This window comes from Chenopodium album, chromosome 11 (assembly GCF_948465745.1).
Source record: "Chenopodium album chromosome 11, dcCheAlbu1.1, whole genome shotgun sequence".
Classification (NCBI taxonomy): Eukaryota; Viridiplantae; Streptophyta; class Magnoliopsida; order Caryophyllales; family Amaranthaceae; genus Chenopodium; species Chenopodium album.
The window spans coordinates 50,484,743-50,500,290 of record NC_137844.1 but is presented as its reverse complement, the minus strand read 5'-3'; the positions used below and the strand labels follow the sequence as shown (position 1 = coordinate 50,500,290).

At 33.7% G+C, this 15,548-nt stretch overlaps 2 protein-coding genes across 2 annotated transcripts; one reads left to right on the top strand and one right to left on the bottom strand.

Moving 5' to 3' along the window:
• The first annotated feature begins 1,475 nt into the window (after positions 1-1,475).
• LOC145569084 (agamous-like MADS-box protein AGL19) lies at positions 1,476-7,692 on the top strand. Its single transcript, XM_081628455.1, has 7 exons — positions 1,476-2,046; positions 4,749-4,836; positions 5,468-5,529; positions 5,636-5,735; positions 6,515-6,556; positions 6,787-6,828; positions 7,387-7,692. Exons 1-7 carry the CDS (start codon positions 1,865-1,867, stop codon positions 7,516-7,518), a joined length of 648 nt encoding a protein of 215 aa, XP_081484581.1. The 5' UTR covers positions 1,476-1,864; the 3' UTR covers positions 7,519-7,692.
• A 2,406-nt stretch (positions 7,693-10,098) lies between these two features.
• LOC145566788 (uncharacterized) lies at positions 10,099-11,662 on the bottom strand. The gene is made up of 3 exons (XM_081626097.1): positions 11,417-11,662; positions 10,964-11,315; positions 10,099-10,874 (listed from the first exon to the last, which is right to left on the bottom strand). Exons 1-3 carry the CDS (start codon positions 11,660-11,662, stop codon positions 10,099-10,101), a joined length of 1,374 nt encoding a protein of 457 aa, XP_081482223.1.
• Positions 11,663-15,548: the final 3,886 nt, after the last annotated feature.

The following is a 15,548-nucleotide window of genomic DNA, read 5'->3' as shown; positions in this document are numbered from 1 at the left end:
ATGGGAATTTACACTTCCCTAATGAACCAAACGTCTCCTTAAACTATCTAAGAGTTTCAAATAACAGTATCATATAGCTTGTTTGCAGTGTAATACAACAAATAATGCTATAACTGGTCTTTTCCTCTCCTATAGTCCTATATATGACTCCTATCTACTAGTCGTATGCTGTTTCAAGGTAAACGAGAGAGTCTACCTTTATTAGTCCCTACATTTTTTCCAAACCCAATTCTTTCCTCAACCCCTCTCAAGGTTTCGGCGACTATATATGAAACCATGCTTGACAAATTAAACCATCGTATACTTCACGCTCGCCAAAAAATAAAAATATAAAAATCGTACTTTTAAAAAGACAAAAGCTAACGAACGCCCCGGGAGTATTAGATAAGCTAGCTAAAAGTAGAAAGATTAAATTAAAATGATCATTAATTACACCGATCGACGCGTGATTTTGTCATGCTTTCCCAAATTTATACCACTTTAGGTAGTATTTTAATGCTTATCCAACGCCCCGGGGTGTTCGTTAGCAAGATCCTTTTAAAAAAAAGAACTATGGAGTAATTAAATTACTAGAATCACATATCATACGGAGTAACCTTTGATAATTCATTTCTTTTCATTCAGATGTAACATTATCTATAAACTAAATTATTTTACTTCAACCCTTTGACACCCCCTAAACTCTAGATTGTTCCTCTAAAAAATCACATTATTTATTTTCTTCTTAATGTATCATGCTTTGTTTGTTTTGATGGAAAATAATTTTCATTTATAACAATGTTCACAAGAAAAATAGGAGAGAATTTGATACTGTTCTTTTGGATTTATTTTCAATTTAATTTAGTTCAATGAATAAGAGCAAAAAAATGTAGCTTATCAAAATAGGCAAAGAAGGTAGAGAGAACAGTGATGTTAGGAATATGAAGAAATATGGGACGCTAACACATATTTCTTAACGAAAATAAAAATCTCCCCTATTAAAGCATCAATTAATATAAAATACGCAATATGAAGTAAAAACTATTCATTTTCTTAGAAAATATTTTCTGTTAAATCAATAACGAGTGTATTGTACTGTATTAGCCATTTTTTTTTAATATTATTATTATTTTTTATTAGACTTTGTATAATTGTAAAAAATTGATTAGGAATAGATTACTCCTATTGGTCTAACAATACCCTAGGACCATGTGATAAAATATTAAAAAAATCATAGAACCCATTTACCAAGTTCCCTCCACGCGTCAGTTGTCACCTACTGTTGGAATCGCACCAGGTTGATAATGCATCGAAACTCCCTTTTAATTTATTTTTTTTTTCTTTTCTCTCAATTTTATATTTTTCAACCAATCAGGACTCTCCATATTGCACCGATGTACTCAATATTCTCTTTTTTCCACAGCCTTTTTTTTTTAAAAAAAAAAAAATTAATAAATTTATAAATATAGTAATAAAACCCCTTTTTTTGTTTTTATTTTAAAAAAATATGCTTTTTCTGGGTTACCTATTATTTTCTCAGATTACCAAAAGAAGAAAGAGATGAGGTTCTGCCCTTTCCTGGGCCTTCCCTCTTTTTTCTTTAATCTTTGTGTTATAAAAAAATAAAAATAAATAAATATAAAATAAAGTGGTAGTAGAAGAAACAGGGAACAGTAGTGTCTTTGTTTCTTCATTATTCTCCCCAACAATCCCACAAAAATTAAAAATTTGGGTTAGGGTTTTCATTTTTCCTTTCCCTTTCCCTTCCCTCATTTTTAACCTTTACCGATACCGATACCGATCTGGTCTGTTGTAGTCGATCAAGTCGAATTTAATCGAATCGAATTGAATTGAAGTCTTGAGATTGAGTAGTTAGCTAATTAAGATGGTGAGAGGAAAGACTCAAATGAAGAGGATAGAGAATGATTCAAGTAGACAAGTGACTTTCTCAAAGAGAAGAAATGGTTTGCTGAAAAAAGCTTTTGAGCTTTCTGTTCTTTGTGATGCTGAAGTTGCACTTATTATTTTCTCTCCAACTGGTAAACTCTACGAGTTTGCTAGCTCAAGGTGCGTTTTATTCATCTAATTTTTTTTTTTTTTTTTTTTTTTTGATCTTTCAATTTTTTCCATCAATAATTGTCGATTTCTCTAAGTTGTACGGATTCCGTTCCAGATTAATTGCAACATACCCATGCTTCATGCGGTATTGTGCAAGGAATTATATTACAATTACTTTTAATTTATTCTTTCATTAGTCGTCGTTTTCTCAAATTCACACAATTTGATCTGTCCTACATTAATTGCAACATACACTTACCTCATGCGGCGTAATATAAGATTATAAGGATTTTTATACAAGTAAATTTTGTTTTGAAATCAATGTTGAAAAAAATTAATTAAACTAAAAAAAACAAAGAATCATAAAATTTTTCTTGGAGATTGCATTGATCTTTAAGTTAAGAGTCAGTTTAATAATTCATGCATCACCAATCACCATCTCCCCAAAAAAATTGTAAAAATATAATTAAAAAAATTATAATTGATGGAAGAATCTTTGGTGATCTAATGAAGGTGGTCCTTTATGGTATATTGTTGAAATATACAGTATTACCACAGTTAGTAATCAAATACAATTACAGATACAGTGGGACATTATTATCAGATAGTATAGTACTAAGTACTAACTATAGTATGTCATCTTCTTTTATTTTTGTATTTTTCTTTTTTTGGAGACGTGAGAAATGATGTAATGTTAATTTTTTTTTTTTTCTTATAAATGTGTCAGTAAATATAGTGTGTTAATTATGACTTTAATTCTTTTTTTGGGCGATATATGTTTATGCTTTATGTTTTTGCTTATGTGGTTCAATTCATTTTAGGCAATGTACTTGTATGTTATTCCATGTTGCAATTAAGTGGCCAATTTGGTGTTCATTAATGAAAACTTTGCATTAGTCGCGCTTGCTATTTATTGAAACAAATGTATTGGAAATGTAATGTCAATTCTAAAGCTGTCTTTTGTACTTTCTATTTTGGGATGTGTTTATTAAGTCTAATTAAGATAACCTTTAAACTTGTTTAAATGGAAAGGTTTCTTAGTCTTTGTTAAAAATGGTTTATATCATATGGGGGTGAACATCTATTTGTGGTTCTTGCTTTACAACACCAAAGTTAATGTAGGATCTATTTGTGGAAAATGTGAATTCATGTGATATCTTATCTGTCCTTGCTTGTTGAAGTGCTTTACTTTTTAAAATGATGCTACTTCTTACGTATTTGCGTATTAACATATGTCTATGAAACAAATTTTCGTTTATCAACATTCTAAATGTTGTATGTTTAAACATGTCTAAACTTACTACTTGTGGGAGTTTTCTCAAAATATGCTCTTTATATTAATATTACACTCGTACTTGATACCATAAGACATTATATTTTGTCCAAGTCTTAAACAGTTAAACATGTAGCATTGTAAGAAGCAAATAAATTGTCCTTGCAAGAAACTATATCAATTTATATGTGAAGTAGACTAAAATTGAATGGTTAGTATATGATATTACACATAATAAATTGTTACTACTACCTCCGTATTTTTTTAGTAGACACCGTTTGACTTTTACACTATTCACATACTACACTTTGACTCGATTTTGTGACTTATAGATACGATAAAATATAGTCATGTGGGATCTTGTTTGGATCTTTTTGATGTATATTTTATTAATATTTATTTTTTTATAATTTTACAATGTTGATAATTAGAGATATTAAGCATTAAAAACATGCGTTGACAAACGTGATAATAAAAAGGTGTCAACTTAAAAAAAAAACGGAGGTAGTATTATGCTATGTTTGACAGGCACTAGAATAATTACTTGTAATACTATGGTATTACTCTATATATAACTTTGGAGGTACTGTGACATTTTGATGTATAAGACGCCCATCTGTTGGGCATTGCCAATTTGACCTGTGAAATTGTTAAGTGTTTAAGGTGTTGTTTGCTTTCTGAGAGTTGTTTGAGCATTTTGGGGTTATTCATTGGTGTGTAAAGCATCATTCTGTTGGTTTAATCCTTTGGCCATTTCATCTATATATATGTATCTTCGAACTTGTGGACTACTAGCTTGAGGGATGCTTTTAACTTAACCTTTATAGCGTGTTTGTAGAGAAAGGGAAGGAGTGATGAAATCTATTGCTTCAATTGTCATTTGGATATAGAATGGTGAGGATTTGTAGGAAATTGAAACCATCCAATTTCCCTTCCTCTCCTAGTAGTGGCAAGATTTGGGAATTGGGAGATAAATAAAATTAGTCACCCTCTTATCTTCCCCTTCGATGTGGATGATCAATTGACTTATTTTGTTAAAATCTCGAGGGGTGGTACTGTAGACTTGAGATCAAATCCCGTCTATATCACTTGTCCTTGCAGCTATCTATACAACCAAAAAAGTAAAAAAAAGTTATATCCTCCCCTTCATTTCATTCCTTCCCTCTTGTTCTCTTCTCCCTTTCCCTCAAACACTGTTATTTGGAAACCAAGCTTGTATAGGACTATAATTTGAGAAGCAGTCTTATGGATTGTGAAACCAATAACCTAACAGTCATTAGAACTACTTGTTAGTTTCATCAGCTACCTCTTTATTTATGTTTAGCTTAGCAGTTTCAACTCCTTTGATTTCTAGTTCAGCAATTGTTGATCTTATATTGCCACTATGATAACATATAATAGCCAATTGTAACATGTTCTTGGGTTGGAGGTGTTGCAGTGCAACTAGGACAATCGATCGGTACCAAAAACATATGAAGGAGCTGCGTGGAGTGAAGAGTAAAGTTTCATCAGACAGCAATATGCTGGTAAGTATTTCTTTGTTCACGGTCCTATCCAAGAGCTCAAGATTTAGGTTATGTTGCACCACATTCCGAAAAAATAGTCTTAACATCATTCTAGAAAAGCAAATTAAACAAACAGTTGAAGATTAGGGTATGTTGCACCATAGTCCACATTCCGAAAAAGTACTGCAATTGCATTTCTTGAACATTGACATCAACAAGTCAAGATAAGTTTGGTTTAAGTCAGTACTAGAGTGTCACCTTGACATGTTAATTAACAAGTTTTCTAATAGATGATAGCCTAAAACCGTAATAGAAAATTTCTACTCGGAGTATGAATGTATTCATGAAACGTTCATTACTAACCTACACTGTGCAGCAACTATGTATGTAACGTTAAAGGGGTGAAAGAGGCAATACATGACAGGTGCGAACCAACAAACATCCATGTACGGTGTATTGACAAAGTATCCCGGATTGTGAATTTATTGGCCAGATGTTTGAAACTAGGAGTGAATTTGATAACCACAGCTAAACATCTGTGAAGAGTGTGAACATATAAAAGTCTTCAAATTCGTTGAGTAATATCATTGAATATTCCAAATCTGCTTGCATTCGCATTTAACAACTTACATCAAGCACATTTTTCATGCAGCAATTCAAGGAAGATGCTCATGAACTTGAGAAGAAGTTAAAGAGCCTTGAAATTTCTAAACGGTTTGGCAATTCAACTAATGAACTAATTATTTTTATAATGTTTTAATGCTATAATTTGTATGCATGAACTAGCTCTGATATTTATTTATTTATTTGTTGGTTTTAGGAAGTTACTAGGAGATGGTCTTGAGGCTTGTTCCATTGATGAGCTTCAACAGCTTGAGAAACAGCTGGATAAGAGTCTTTCCAATATCAGAGCAAAAAAGGTATATCATCATCCTTAAAAATTTAAGTTTACGTATTACTCCCTCCCTCCGTACCTAATCAATCAACTAGATTCGACTCCATATCTATTTTGGGCTTTTTCAAAATTTTATGCCACTTTCTAAATTTAGTAAATTAAACTTAAAACTTTTCGATCCTTAATACCCTTAGTGACACATTAATATAAGATGCTTCGTATATTTATATGGCAAATCAGGAAAATATGTGTATTGTGAAGGTTATTTAATAGTGCCCTCCTATAATTTAAATCTTTAGAAACAACTATAAGGACTAGAAAAATATTTGTACTTTTGGTTTAATCCCAAAGCCTGGCTTAATGGTAAATAAATAATGTATTTGTCAATCTCGAGCTCAAGGGTTAGTCTTTACTAGAGACATTTTGGTTGTGGGGATAACTTAGGGCCTGTTCATATTTACTTAATTTCAATTCATTTCAGTTCAGTTCAGTTCAGCTCCAATCAGTTCAATTCAGTTCAGTTCAACTCCTAATTTTCTTCTCTCATAAAATATTCATTTCAGCTTAGCTCAACTCAGTTCATTTCAATTCAGCTCCAATCAGTTCAGTTCAATTCAGTTCTAATCAGTTCAGTTCAGTAAATGTGAACAGGCCCTTACCCTTCCTCACACTCAAACTGTCTAACCTGTTAAATTGATCTATGTTGACTCGTGTGAAATTCTGGCTCGATAAAGTAGTTCTTTTATCTTAAAAAACGTACATGTACTAGGTTTAACCAATTTACCGCTGTATGTATTTTTTCAGAATGCCTTGTTCAGAGAGAAGATTGACAAGTTATATGAAGAGGTAAGCTTTAAACTCAATATTTAAAGCAGCAGCACATGTTGATTTCTATACATTCTACATCAATGTTCGTTTTGTGCTTTGAGGTTTTTCCAAGGGTTTTGGGACATGAATTAAGTCATTTATCTACTTTGAATGAACACATTATTAATGTCTATGTTTGGGTTACGTAGTTCTGTACTTAGTTGTTAATTCACGCTTATTTTCTTCGTTCTATATTCTGTATCGCGTAGGAGAAGCTCTTGCTCAAAGAGAATGCCCACCTAAAAGAGAAGGTAATTTCTTTCATTTCTCCAATCCCATCTATAAATTCTTTATAAAAATTGGCAATACTACATCCGTCTTTAACTTACAGGTTATTTTTTTTAAGGTCATTAATTCATTATTAAAGAGGTAATAAATTAATAGTCCGTACAGTATATCATAATGTTCACTGTAATTCTTTATCAAAAGGTATTACGAAAAACATAACGTTTAACTTTAATCAATAATTAAATTAAAAGTGACCCATTATAAAGACGTCCCAAAATATAGATATATGACCTCGCAATGGATTCAAAGGAGGTTCTATAATAGGGAGAATCTTGTTCAGTAAAACCACGTGTTTTCAAACTAAACAAGTTGTTTTAGTTGCTATCGAATTTGGATTTCATTTTGGTATAATGGTATCAGAATCAGATATGCTTCCTAGCATTATGATTGTCGCTTTCTTAAACTGTACTAGCAAAACTTGTATTATAGCAATTTGTAATCAATTAAGTATTTTGTATATAATTTTGATGTATATTTTGGTGAGTGAATGTTTTACCTACCCAATATTTTCAACGTTTCAGCTTCACTTATCTTCACCGGACTCAGAACGCAGCCGGCAAAAAGAAGATGATCAGCAGAACAGCGTGCAAGATGTAGAGACCGAATTGTTTATAGGACTGCCGGAAAGCAGAAACATGCGATTGCTGCAGTAAAATCTTACTAACTAAAAGAATAAAAACAAAGATTTGGGTGTATGTTTATTGTGTAACCTTTCATTTACATGATCAGGTTTCTGAAGTTAGGTTGTGAACATTAGAGTCAAAAATCACTTCTACATTGTGGTTTGGCTGGTAAATAATGAATTTCAGTAGAAGTGTGTTATTATCTGCTATAGAGTTCAGTGAGATGAATATGTTGGTCTGTTGTAATGCTAATCATAGTACATCATTATTACTCCTTACTTTTCCTGTTCTTTTTTGTTGCGCCTTTGCTAGCGGAGTGATAAACTGATAAATTGCGCTAATCATGCTACTTTGTGTGCCATATTGTGATCTAGTTGCACTTGGTCACGATCCACTTTGGTATCAAGACGATGACTAAATCATTTTCCCTTTCGTAGAATAGAGTCCATAATGATCCATACTTGATGAATGTATGTAGTGGATGCTACTTGTAGTCTATGAACCAAGTTTGAAGGGTTTGTGAAGATTGAAACGGAATCAATAAATTGCGCTAAAAAAGCTTATTCCATGACATACAAAAATTGAAACATACCAATGGTTTCGCTTGGGAGGTCGGGTAAGTCATTCCATGGAATCCATGCCTGCAACCCCCTAAAACACCTACCCCAACGATTTTTGCGGTATTCATATAATTAAATGATATAGTACATCACCTAAGGGTTTGTTCCGATTTACTGAAAACAACTGAAACTGAACTGAACTGATTAGAACTGAAGTAATTGGGGCTGAATTGATTTGAACTGAACTAAATTGAATAGAGCTGAAATGAATTGTTTATGAGAGAAGGAAATTAGGAACGGAACTGAACTGAACTGAATGAACTAATTGGAGCTAAACTGAACAAAATTAAACTGAAATTAAGCTGAATAGATGAGGCCCACTAATATTTAAGTTATACACATAATATAAAACATACTCATGCACATATTTGTTAAGCTCGTCTTAACTCTTAAGATATGTTTTCTGAATATCAATTTTTTTGGGGAATTTTTCATTTTGGATCGGTGCCCCAAAGTTTGATTTAATTTCATTTTAGTGTTCTATGTTTTCACTAATTCCACTTTGGGCATGAACTTCTATGTTCCAAATTAGATAACACGACTTTCGATACTATTCACAAACTCTACTTTAACTAGCTTTTGTGGTTTTTTATTTTTATTTTTATTTTTATTTTTATTTTATTAATAATAAGTAACATATTTATGTGAGATTTTATTAGAATCCTCATAATTTTGAACAAATGAAGTAATCTGTTTTACTATGATACCGTGTGCTTTGGCAATTCCACTTCGGTGCCCTGAGTTTTATAATTTACCTTTTCACTTTAGTGCTCTAAATTATATGTAAATGCTCTTTTTTGTAAAAAACAATTAACAATATATAAGATCAAGGAAGTTAATTTTTTGTTACAAAATGAGCATTAATATATACTACCTCCGTATTTTTTTAGTTGACACCGTTTGACTTTCACACTATTCGCACACTATATTTTGATTTGGGAAATTCTCATTGGTGAACTCCAACTTATTTAAATTACAAGTGGTGAACAATCTTAAATTTAATTATCTTTGGTGAACCTTAATTAGAATGACTAAGTCATTGGTAACCTTAATTACAATATAATCTGATTATTTAACAACTATGGTTAACTTTTGGTGTAATTACTAATCTGCCCCTAAAAAATAAGCTTTCCCTCCAAAACTATTTCCCTAATTCCCTCCTAAACGTATCCCCCTATTTCTCTATATAATCAGTATCCCCAATTTCCCCCAAATCATATGAACCCTAATTTCGTGCTCTGTTCAATTCTCTTTCTCTGTCCAACGATTATCCTCAGGTTCTACTGTTTTCGATGAGAAATTCTCGTGCGTCTACGACTGTGAAGGGTATCACCATGGATGATGGCATAGCGTGGGTGAAGCATACTCGATGCGACTGTTCCCCTCCTCAACTTGCCGCTGTGATGATTTCAGAGACAACCAGAAACCCTCGAAGGCTGTTCTTCAAGTGTAGAAGTTGCGATTTCTTTGCGTGGTTGAAAGAAGGGGATATAATTAGGGTTGGTGACGAAATGGAGGTTAAGCAAGGTGGAAGTGTTCATGGTGTTATTGATAGGGTTGATGAGTTATTTAAATTTGTGAAAGTAGTTGTTAGGGTGGCATTGATAATGTATTTTGTGCTATTACTTGTAGTTGCTAAGTGATGATGTTTGTGCTATGTAGTATGGATTATTAGGGTCGTGTAATGGACTACTTATGTTGAAATTATGCACTGGATTTTGATGAATAAAAGAACTGTCCTTTTTATGATTTTTTGCAATTTACTGTCTTATTCAAATTTTTGCCTATATTATTGATACATAAATTGTTGGGATACTCACAATGAAGCAAAATGCCAGAGTTAATATTTCAAAAAAAAGACATAGTGTTAACAGGACAAATTCATTGTCTTATAATTATACCAATTAAATTGGTGCAAAAAACAGCATAAAACATGTTTGACATCCTTAAAAGGCATACATTGTTTAATTCAAAGTATGAAATGCATAAACTAACAAGGTTGGGATGCTGAAAGTCCTTTTTTTTCCCTGGTTCTTGGACTCTGTCTTGTTGGTTGAGATGAAGATGCTAGTGTAGCAGGATCTGGTTGGCTTTGGCTTGTCCCTTTCCTTGAATTTGGAGCTTGCTTTGGGGCTTGCTTTGGAGGTTGCTTTGGGGTTTGCTTTGGTGCCTTCTTTGGTGCAGCTCCAGCTTTGGCTTTTTGTTTCTTAGTCAGTCCACCTTGGCAGGTTTGAGCATTGTGTCCAAATTGTTGGCACTTGCTACATTTGACTGTCTTAGACCTTTTACCCTTAGCTTGCTCACCTTCCTCTCTCCTTCTGTTCCTAGCAGGCCTCCCTATCCCTCTCTTCATTGGTGGTGGGCCTATTTCTTCATATGTGCTGTCAGGCCATTGCTCTAGGTCTGGTATCACTTTGATACTGTGTGCATAGGTGAGTTTGTACCTCTGGACTGAGTACCACTCACTGATGTACTTTCTTGGGTCATCATGTGAGTGCAGAATTGCCCTCATAGCATGTTTACATGGCAATCCAGATAATTGCCATGCATTACACATACATGTTTTGTCCTTGAGGTTGACAGCAAGAACAGATCTGCCATCTAACACTTCAAATAACCCATCACCAGATTTAAGGCACTTACAGGACCTAGACTCCAGCCTTATTACTTGCACTCTTCTCATTATGTTAGGGCAGAAATCATCTCTCCAACTTTCACAAGCTTTTCTTCTTGTAGCCATCCTAACCATGGTCAACCTTCTTATACCTGCAATCAAAGTGAGATTAATGTGTTAGCTTACACATTTCATTTTTCAAATTCAAATGTACACATATTAGCTTGTTTTTTGTTATTACCTTCAAGCAAGGTCAAGACTGGTCTGCACCTATCTATTCCCAAAGTTGAATTAAAGCTTTCAACAAAGTTGGATTTGTTGATATCATTCTTGATGGCTGGGTTGAAAGCATGCTTAGTCCAAGTTGATTGTGGGCCCACTTCTGCAAGCCACACCAATGCCAGAGGATTGGCTTTCTTTAAAGCTTCCATAGCTTTCTTGAAAGTGAAGGGATTGTATGCCCCATCAGCTTTCCAGAAAAGTTGGAACATAAGCAACCCAGGAAACTGACCCTTGAAATTTTTAACAAGGTGCTTGCAGCAGTATCTCCTACCAACCTTTGGCCAAATTTCAGTTAAGGCTGGATTAATACCCTAAAAAAATAACAACAGCTGAATTGTAATGCAGCTTGGAATGCAATGAATATGCTGTTGAATTGTAAAGGTCTTTCAGGTTCAGGTCTTGACCAAACAACATGAGCTACAGAATTTGGGTTGGTTTCTCTGATAACATCACAGTACATGGGCAAGTGTTTGTATGACTCATCATGACCCCCATGTATTTCTTCTAGAGCTTTTGACCTAACTCTATACAAAGTGCTCTGTGCCATGTCAACAACAAATCTTTTCCACAGCAATTCATTCAAACACTTGGCTGGAATGTCATTGTTAGCCCTAATATCATCCATCAACACCCTTCTAGCCCACCTCACATTCACCATTGGATTTCTCATCTCAAGTCCTTGGCATGTGTGCTCTGGATTGCTTATCTTTTTAATTGCCCATGTTGTGTTGTCTGGCAAAATGGATGCATGCAGCCTCTAGTTACAATGTATGTCTGAGCATCTTGCTGCATATCTCTTGGTACTAGCATAATCAACAACAATGGCAAACCCACACTGTATACAATAATCCCTAACAACATCTCTGAGATGTTGTTTGTCCACAAAAAGCTGCCATTCCTTCAACACTATTTTGCCAAACCCCTCATCCTTGTATACTTCCCCATTATTATATAGCTTACTCAAATAGTTATCATGCTCATCCTCACATTCAAAGTCTGCTTCCTCAAATGGATCAAAAGAATCCTCTATCATAGGCCCATATTCATCTTCACCATCCTCATCACTCATAGTATCACTCTTATCACCCTCACCATCATCCTCAGACTCACCCTCACCTGCAGTATACCCATCATCATCAGGGTCATCATCCTGTGCTTCATACACTGTCAAAGTAGTACCAACAGTGTCATCACCTAAACTAACCTCTGTGATGACATTCTCACTCTCAGACCTTGGTACTCCCTCACCCAATTGACTGGCAGTGTTGACAGCACTCTCACCACCACTAGTACTAGTACTAATCACAATACCCTTTCTTCTAGCACTAGTTCTAGGCACCCTCCTATGAAAATAAGTTGATACCCTTGAAGACTTTGAAGATTCATTCACCCCTGAGTTGTTACTGACACCAAATGCTCCCACATTTTGCAAAGGAGGTACAATGTGTTGGGAAGATGGGTTAGTTTGTGTGTCTTGTATAGTCAACTCATCAGGTACAATGTACTGAGGTTCTGGTTCTTGGGTGTTAACTGGTTGCTCAGTTTGTTCACCTTCCCAAGGGGTTGGGGAAATATTGAACCAATAATCTAGGGAATTCCCTCTCCCTCTCCCTCTCACACTGCCTCTCCCTCTCACAGTATTCCCCCCCTCCCTCTCACACTATTCCTCCCTCTCCCTCTACCCCTTCCCCTTCCTCTAGCACTACCTGCTCCCACACCCTCTTCTGCCAATCTCTGCTCCATTTCAACCCATGTTTCCTCTGGATCATAATTAAGCACTAAAGTTTCCACCTGAACTGGTTGCTTGCCCAATGCACTCACATGCTTATCAAACTCTGCCTTACTTACAACTTCTGCTTCTACATTTACTTCCACCTCTCTATTCTTTCTCTTCCTAGGTGTTAGTTTCTTTCGAGGTTCAATTACTATAGGCTTGGCTACTACAGGTGGCACTATTTGCTCCCCAACCTCAGCTGCATCCATTTGATGCTTTCCTTTAACTAAAGACCTAGCAGCAGCTACTACTTTGCTGTCTTTTGCTCCACACCCTACCCATATGTAAATCTCTTTTTTTTCTGGCAAATTTGTAAACATTTTCATCACATAATTATCATTTAGAAGTGAAACATGCTTCATCTTGTACACATATTGGAATGTGGGGTGACTAGGGGTTTCAACATTGTTTTCCTTTGCCTTCTCCCAATACTCTACAATTAGGTCTATTAGATTAACCTTATCAACATCCTCAACCAAAATAATCACATCAATTCCATTATATTGAAACCTTAACACTATATTATCACCCATTATGCATCAATCACAAAGACAAAAAACAACAACAGTATAAGATACATACAGGATAAAAATTGAACAACCCAACAAATTTGACAACAATAGCATACAATTCACACATATAAACCATGAAAAATACGTATTTCACTTCAAACAACATCGATTTCACATATAACATGTACGCTAAACAAGCTTGCAGTCAACATCCATTTCAAACAACAAAAACAGGGGCATACTACAAATGAAAGCATAAAAATACATACCTCACTTCGATTCACGCTCTATTTGATAAAATTGCAGCAAAGATCGCACTTTTACTCCACCACTATGGTTAACAAGCAAGATTATCTCCCTACACTTGCACAATTTGTTCGCACTTGATTTCCCCCAATTACCTTCAAATTCCCCTAAAATATTCGCTCCAATAATTTCTCTAACAACCAAATAATTTTGCTATTATACGAATTTTGTAACCCTAGAAATTTGTTTGTGTAATTTCGCAGACTTTGATGAAATGGGAAGACGATGATGAAATGAGGGAGACGACGATGAAATGAAGGAGAAGAAGGGATCAGTCTTCTTTGATTAGACACAGTTGGTTGAGGGAAGTAAATAAGGGCAAATTAGGAAGTCCAGGTTTTTTTTTTTAAAAAAAAAGGTTTTAAGTGTTAACCATGGTTAAATAATCAAATTATATTATAATTAAGGTTACCAATGACTTAGTCATTCTAATTAAGGTTCACCAAAGATAATTAAATTTAAGATTGTTCACCACTTGTAATTTAAATAAGTTGGAGTTCACCAATGAGAATTTCCCTTTTGATTTTCTTTTGTGATTTATAGATACGATACAATATAGTTATGTGGGATATTGTATGAATCGTCTCGATATATCATATCACTAATACATAAAGCCAGTCTCGCAGTTAGGTCACGAGACAATGACACTTGGCATTCCAGTTTTTCGCCAATCAAGCGCCATGTAGGAGATATATATGTACTATTGTGACACATATGATGCTAAGTAACCGATTTTTGGATAAATTTTTTAAGATAAAATTGTTGTATAATGTTTTATTATCGATAGATTTCTTATATTTCATATATACAAATTAATCATAACTTTTAATAAATATTCTAAAACCCAATTCTATTTCCATCATTAATTCGTTTTAAAAAGTTCTTTAAAATAAGATCCATTTATAATATATTTAATCACAATCTTTTGTACATAGATGGCCAAACGGTGTCACCAACTATTATATAAGTTACTTCGTTAGTGCTATGGGGGTTACTTGGTCAGTGTTATAGTGGTTACTTAATCAGTGTTATAAATAAGGGCTATTAAGTCATCACTAATATATAAAGCCGGTCTCGCAGCTAGGCCACGAGACAGAGACACTTGGCATTCCAGTTTTTTGCCAAGTGTTGCGCCAAGTAGGAAATAAATATGTATTATTGTGACACATATGATGCTAAGTAAGCGATTTTTGGATAGATTTTTTAAAATAAACTTATTGTGTAGAGTTTTATTATTGATAGAATTCTAATATTTCATATATAAAAAATTAATCATAACTTTTAATAAATATCCTAAAACTCAATTCTATTTCTATCATTAAATTCGTTTTAAGAAGTTTTTAAAAATAAGATCCATTTATAATGTATTTAATCACAAACTTTTGTACATAGATGGCCAAACCATGTCACCAACTATTATAGGAGTTACTTCGTTAGTGCTATGGAGGTTACTTAGTCAGTGTTATAATGATTACTTAATCAGTGTTATAGATAAGGGTAAATAAGTCAGTGTTAGAGGTTACTCAGTTAGTATTACAGAGGTTACTCGGTCAATTTTATAAGGGTTACTTTGTTTGGCTAGATGGTTTGGTCAGTCGCATACAAAATGCATTTTATTTAATTTATATTTTAAAAAAATTAGAGAATCATTAAAAAATAAGTTTTAATCAGTAAAATTAATTTTATTTTGGTAAAAATACTTTCAGTTCAGTAAAAATAATTTAAGTTCATTAAAAATAATTTCAAGTCAATAACATAGATATCTATTTACAAATAAAACTACAAAGAGTATTATTATATAAATATAAGACATATGATATCATATGTCTGAATATCCTACATTATCAGAACGAATTATTTAATTGTATTTAACATTAAAGTAAAAATATTATCTTAAAATTTTATCAACCATTCGGGCATCGCCCGGACATAAAACTAGCATTTTATTAATG

Excerpts from the sequence above, each read along its gene's own strand:
- LOC145569084 (XM_081628455.1), top strand. The coding sequence starts at position 1,865 with ATGGTGAGAGGAAAGACTCAAATGAAGAGGATAGAGAATGATTCAAGT. Across the intron at positions 2,047-4,748 it reads TACGAGTTTGCTAGCTCAAG|TGCAACTAGGACAATCGATC; the intron begins GTGCGTTTTATT and ends GAGGTGTTGCAG. Across the intron at positions 4,837-5,467 it reads CATCAGACAGCAATATGCTG|CAATTCAAGGAAGATGCTCA; the intron begins GTAAGTATTTCT and ends TTTTTCATGCAG.
- LOC145566788 (XM_081626097.1), bottom strand. The coding sequence starts at position 11,662 with ATGGTGAATGTGAGGTGGGCTAGAAGGGTGTTGATGGATGATATTAGG. Across the intron at positions 11,316-11,416 it reads ACCCAAATTCTGTAGCTCAT|GGTATTAATCCAGCCTTAAC; the intron begins GTTGTTTGGTCA and ends TTATTTTTTTAG. Across the intron at positions 10,875-10,963 it reads AGTCTTGACCTTGCTTGAAG|GTATAAGAAGGTTGACCATG; the intron begins GTAATAACAAAA and ends CTTTGATTGCAG.